This window comes from Tinamus guttatus, unplaced genomic scaffold (genome assembly GCF_059628265.1).
Source record: "Tinamus guttatus ecotype Peru unplaced genomic scaffold, ASM5962826v1 Tinamus_guttatus_pri_ptg000327l, whole genome shotgun sequence".
Lineage (NCBI taxonomy): Eukaryota > Metazoa > Chordata > Aves > Tinamiformes > Tinamidae > Tinamus > Tinamus guttatus.
The window spans coordinates 8355131-8360386 of NW_028288861.1; the positions used below are offsets into that span (position 1 = coordinate 8355131).

The 5256-nt window shown below is 52.1% G+C and overlaps 1 protein-coding gene across 1 annotated transcript; it reads right to left on the reverse strand.

Annotated features, from left to right (window-relative positions):
* Window positions 1–1521: 1521 nt before the first annotated feature.
* PGF (placental growth factor) lies at window positions 1522–5256 on the reverse strand. The gene is made up of 5 exons (XM_088529380.1): window positions 5191–5256; window positions 3977–4019; window positions 3360–3556; window positions 1977–2056; window positions 1522–1537 (listed from the first exon to the last, which is right to left on the reverse strand). The coding sequence occupies exons 1-5, from the start codon at window positions 5254–5256 to the stop codon at window positions 1522–1524; spliced, it is 402 nt and encodes a 133-aa protein (XP_088385506.1).

The following is a 5256-nucleotide window of genomic DNA, read 5'->3' on the forward strand; positions in this document are numbered from 1 at the left end:
GGCTCTCAGTTGGCCATTTTACTAACTCTTGCTGACTCATTTGGTTATACAAACTTAATTCAAATAAGTGGAGCAGGAAATGTTGGTACAAGTGCATTAAGCCCCAGCAAAATAACAGTGTAGTCCGGAGCCCAACTTAACCAATACTACTCACATGGAAAAGCTTGTCAGCTTAACCCAGCAGCACATGTTCCTGGGGGCTTTCTGTTTTGTTTTGTTTGTTTTCTTGGAAAGCCAGCTCTACAGGGCCCTCTAGGTCACCGCAATTATTAGCAAAGGAGGTTTGCTGAATCAGGAATGATTGACCAATTATGGCTCGGGCAAATTTATTTACTGCATCTGTGGAATGGTCATTCCAGGTCCAAATAACATCCATTTTGGAAAGGTGACAGGTGCCTGTAAAGAAAGAAAAAGTAAAATGAAATCACAATGATACCACGTCAGACCGAAGGAAGACTAATATCTGTTACCAAGAGGTAGACATCTGCATCTTTGCCTTTCCTCTGTTAATCTGTGGGCTTGCCCCCGTTCAACAGGAAATGTTTCTAAAAAGGCAATTTTGCTTTGACTAAAGCTGGCTCCGTGTTGTGCCATGGCAGCTGTGCCAGCTGGGGACAGCTCGCTGAGGAAGTCCTGGCTTGCCAGGGGACTAATTCTGGCAGGCCTCAGCCTTCCCCGGGCAGACAGACCTCACTAGAGCAACCAGATGGCCCTTGAACTCAGAGGGCCCAGGGCCAGGCCAGGATGCCCAAAGGGAGCGTCCCTTTGGCCCTGTCCTGCTGCTGCAGATCCTGCCAGCTTTGGTGGCAGGGAACTCCCTGGCTCAGCTCACCTCTGTCAGAGCTGGCCGATCTGCCAACAACGAAATAGAAAAGTAGCAGCCATGCCTCCTGCTCAGCCCAGCATCCAACAGCGAGACAAACACTCCCGTTCTTACGAAAGCCGGTTCCTTGGGGAGTGGAAAAGCCTAACTTTGCTTAGGGGACAGTCCTGGTAAAATTTATTTGGGTCTATTTTCTTAGTCATCCCACTGACCAAACATGATACATTTTCTTTGTTCTTTTTTCTTTTTCTTTTTTTTTCCTTTCATGACACTAATAGGCTCTGGGCAGCATTTTTTTAAGTGCTTCACCACAAGACAAAGCAACCCAAGATACCTTTTCTCAGAAATTTCAGTACTGATTCGTGTTGCTCGGTATTAGAGACATGGCCGACATTTTTGCCATTTATTCGAGCAATACTAACCTAAAAGAAGTTTGTTTTTCTGCCCAGCTCATTTACACTTCATAGTGTCTAGGGCCTTTCTACTTCTACAAAAGCCCAGGCTCTGCTTCCGCAGGAGAAGAATCTGAACAGGCAGGAATTGAGCCAAGGCCCTGGATAAAAGCACAGACTCTGATAATGCAACTCACCTTCTTGACTTCAGCTGATGGCTCTAGGCCTGGAAGCAATAGGAGCACAGTTAAAATAAAAAATGCTGCATAAGGGACCTGTAAAGTTTGGATAGTAGGGGTAATAGCACTAGAGGAAGTGGAGTCTGCAACAGGGAAGGAAACAAAACTTAAGTGACTTTATTGTCAAATACATGCCTCGTATTTAAAGAGTTTTATTGCTTTTGTTAAACCAGTGCGTCCTGGGGAAGTGAAGGGAGATTCCGGAAACCAGTGATTTGACAGGTCAGCGTGTCCATGAACAGACACCAAAGGAAGCCAAAGGAAGGGGTATTCATTTTGGGAGTCTGCAGTGGCCTCCTAGGGCTCACTGGGGAGTGGAGCTTTGCAGAGATGAGTGGGGCTGAATTTGGGAAATGCTGGGTTCCCTTACTCCTCAACAGTCACAGGCAACAGGGGACCATGAGCGCCAGGACTGCTGCTGAGAGCAGCTCCCCACAGGAGCCCGGGAGGAGGGGGGGAGGCAGCTCCATGGCTGCAGGCACGGGCAGCCGTGGGGCAGAGCAAAGCACAGTACATCCCTACCTGCATTCACACTGCTTGTGCGCCAGGAAGTCCATTTTGACCATGGTGCGCTTTCTGATCCCTGGAGAAATCTTCACGAGCTGGAGGGGTAACAGCAGTCACTCCCTAGCAGTGCAGGGCCAGCCTTTTTGCTAGGACTGCAGGGAAGATTTTGGACAGGGCTATGGGAGGCCAGCTCCCCAGGCCTGGGGAATAGAAAGCTGAATGACACCTCTCCTCACTGCTTTAGGAGGGTTTCTGCTTTGTGCCACAGCAGTCCTGCACACCACCACACCCCCTTGCCGACATCCGCATCAGCCTCTGGGTTTGAACTGGCAAGGGCTCGAGCCATAGCTGCGGTCAGCAAGGCGGATGGGATAAGGAGGGGAAGCACAGAAAGGGGGGAGCCGGAGTCATCACCCTTTGGTACCCCGAAGGACTGGCCTCTGAGGAGGAGCCTCATGAAGGGAGAATATCAGACATGATCTCTGAGGCCCATTAACCTCTGGACTTCAAGTTTCCTATGGCTGTTCTGCCTGGAAGATGTTAAATTCTAGGATTATTATTAGACCAGCCTGCCAAAGAACCCATTGCCTTTGTGGTGGGGAGGGAACTTCCAAAGCAAAAACAACAAATACAAATAATGGGGAATGGAGTGAAAGCTGCCATTTTTTCTCACAATCTGCCTAAAATACCTGCATGAGGGCTGGCAGGAGCACAAAGCTCACTGGACACCGCAGATACTGCTCACTGAAATAAGCACAACTTTATAGGGATGAAGAATATTGTTAATTACAACAACAAGAGTTTAGGAACTCAATGCTTCTTTCTTTGCACTGAGATTCACAGGAAACCTGGAACAACATGCCTGGAAGAAGCAGGAGGAGGGGAGGCAGTGCTCAGCCAGTATCCCGGGATTGGGAAAGCCAGACGTTACCTTTAATGCCTCTCTAGGCTGATCTCCTCACCACCATTTCTGGAATACAGCCCCAGAATGACAAGATTTTTGCTCTAATGTAACGTGGAAGCCAGCTTGTGTTTCGTCTTCCCTGTATGCCTCTTTCCTAACCTTCTTGCTGTAGCTCTGGCTCTTTAAGCTTTTTTAAACAGACCTTTGCCCCGTAGTGCTGGGAGACGCAGAGAGCCGTCGCACACTGATAACCTGGTGGCGCCCTGCTCCCGTGAGGCAGCCCTTGCGCTCAAGGGCTGTGCACCAGGAGAAGGACGTGTGATCTGGTAGCTCCAGGGCTGTGGGGTTTGCTGCCTGCCCGCAGAGATTGGCATGGTGCTGTTCTGCTCACCAACGGCTTTGGGATGGACTCTCCCCCACCGTCCTTACAAGGCCACCAGTGAGCAGGTTCCCACAGCTGTGCCACAAGAGACCCTTACGAGCCTGCCTCTTACCTTCGTAGTGACCGTCTCCATCTCCACGGGTGTGCAGAATTTCCCTGTGTCTCCACAGCAGCCTCCACAGCGTTTCACGGCGACACAAGAGGGTTTGAAGATGTAGTTGGCCTCATCAGGGTACTCGGAGTAAACATCCACAGTTGTGAGGAAGGGCTGACAGTAGCTACTTTTGAAAACTTCCAAAAAAGGCACATCTGGAAGAAATGCAGAAGGACAAGCTGGCACTGGCCAGCCCTGCTCTCCCTCTCATGAACATAAGCCCCAGACTAGAAAGCTTCCAGGTGCCTCCCCAGCTGGCACGCCTGTATCCAGCTGCTCCTTCCCGTCCTGTCTCAACAGCCACGTCCCAGTGAGGACAGTGAATGAGTAGCAGGGCTATTTTTCACCCACAGATAAGGATAAACCCGGCTCTGGGAGGAGGCTTCCTCTTCCACCAAGCCGTTTGAAGCTTATACAGGCTCTGGAGACCCCAGAGATGGAGAAGCCACCTCCAGGTGCAACCCCCACCTCCCACCTGTGCTGGCGGGCAAGACTGTGGGGTAGCTTCACTCTGGGCTCCCACAGCACCAGAGCTGGGTCACCCACGCAGACAGGTAACGCAGGTAAGGACTCACCGTGCTCTCTCAGAGCAGCATCGTCATGCGGCTCGTCCTCCTGCTGGGGACGGAAGCACAGAGCAGTGAGTGGCAGGGCTGGCACTGCAGGTGGAGGGCAGGGAGATCCCTGGGTGCAGCTCAGCCCCTGCCACACGCCATCTTGACCCCCATATCACTGTCCATGACCGCCAGGAGAGTGTGATGTCCTGTGGGACATGCCTGGCTCCCCAGGGTGCTCTGGGGTGTCCCTTTGCTGACAGAGGACATTCCTCCTCACAGGAGATCACCCTTCCCAACCTCCCTGCTTTGGCACCAGACTATCGAGGCAAAGGGGTCCCATATGTCTTCCTACACTCCTTTTCACTCAGGCTGAGTCCCTCTGCAGAACTGGAAGACCCACATTTCATGTTTCTGCCTCCAAAACAGGATAAAACTGGCTGGTATTTATTATAGCCTGACATCAGTCTCTACTCTTGAACACAAGGCTGGGAAAAAAGGAAAAAAATTGAGTATTGGATCCAATACAGGGAGAAAAATGTGTATTAGATCCAGTTCTCAAAGAATTTTGATGCGACACCTTTACAGCCCCTCTCTACAGCTCTTCCAACATGTTCCTTTTTCACCTTAGCTCTGAAGAAGGTCTCCCAGCCAGCTCTCCCTGCAGGCAGGGAATGCCCTTGCCCAGCTTGACAGTGCTTCATGGTGCAGCTGGGTTGTTGTGCACACACTGCTTGCAGCTCGGTGCTTTCGTACTCGCTCAGGGCTTCATGCAGGGCCTCCCTGAGGGCCTGAGTGTTCCCTTGCTGCAGGCAGTAGATGCCCTCCTGGCATCTCCCCCCCGGCCGGCCAACAGCCCTGGGCTGCTGCACTGGCCTGTGGGACTCTGCTCACAGGTGCACTGGCCAGGGGAGCAGCTGCAGGCAGTGTCATCCCCAGGGCCAACAGCTCCGCTCCTCTTGGTGGAAGCTACCTGTGCACCCAGGTTTGGGCTGGCGCCGCTGCGGGCCTGGGAGAGCTCCTCATAACCCAAGCAATGCAAGCCCAAGCCCACGCCCAAGCAATGGGTTGTGTTTCAAGCCCTGCCATGAATTTTCCCCAGTGATGGCCACTTTGGAGCTGTCCCAGATGGACAAACTGCAGGCTGGGGTATGAGGGGGTTCTCATGGACCACCCAGGAGCCTCCCCTCCAGGCAGGAATGAGGGATGAGGCAGGGAAAGGAGCTGCTCCTCACCTGGGTGTATGATGCCTGCAGCAGCCCCAGGGTCACCAGAAGCATCAGGAAGGTGCTCAGACTCAT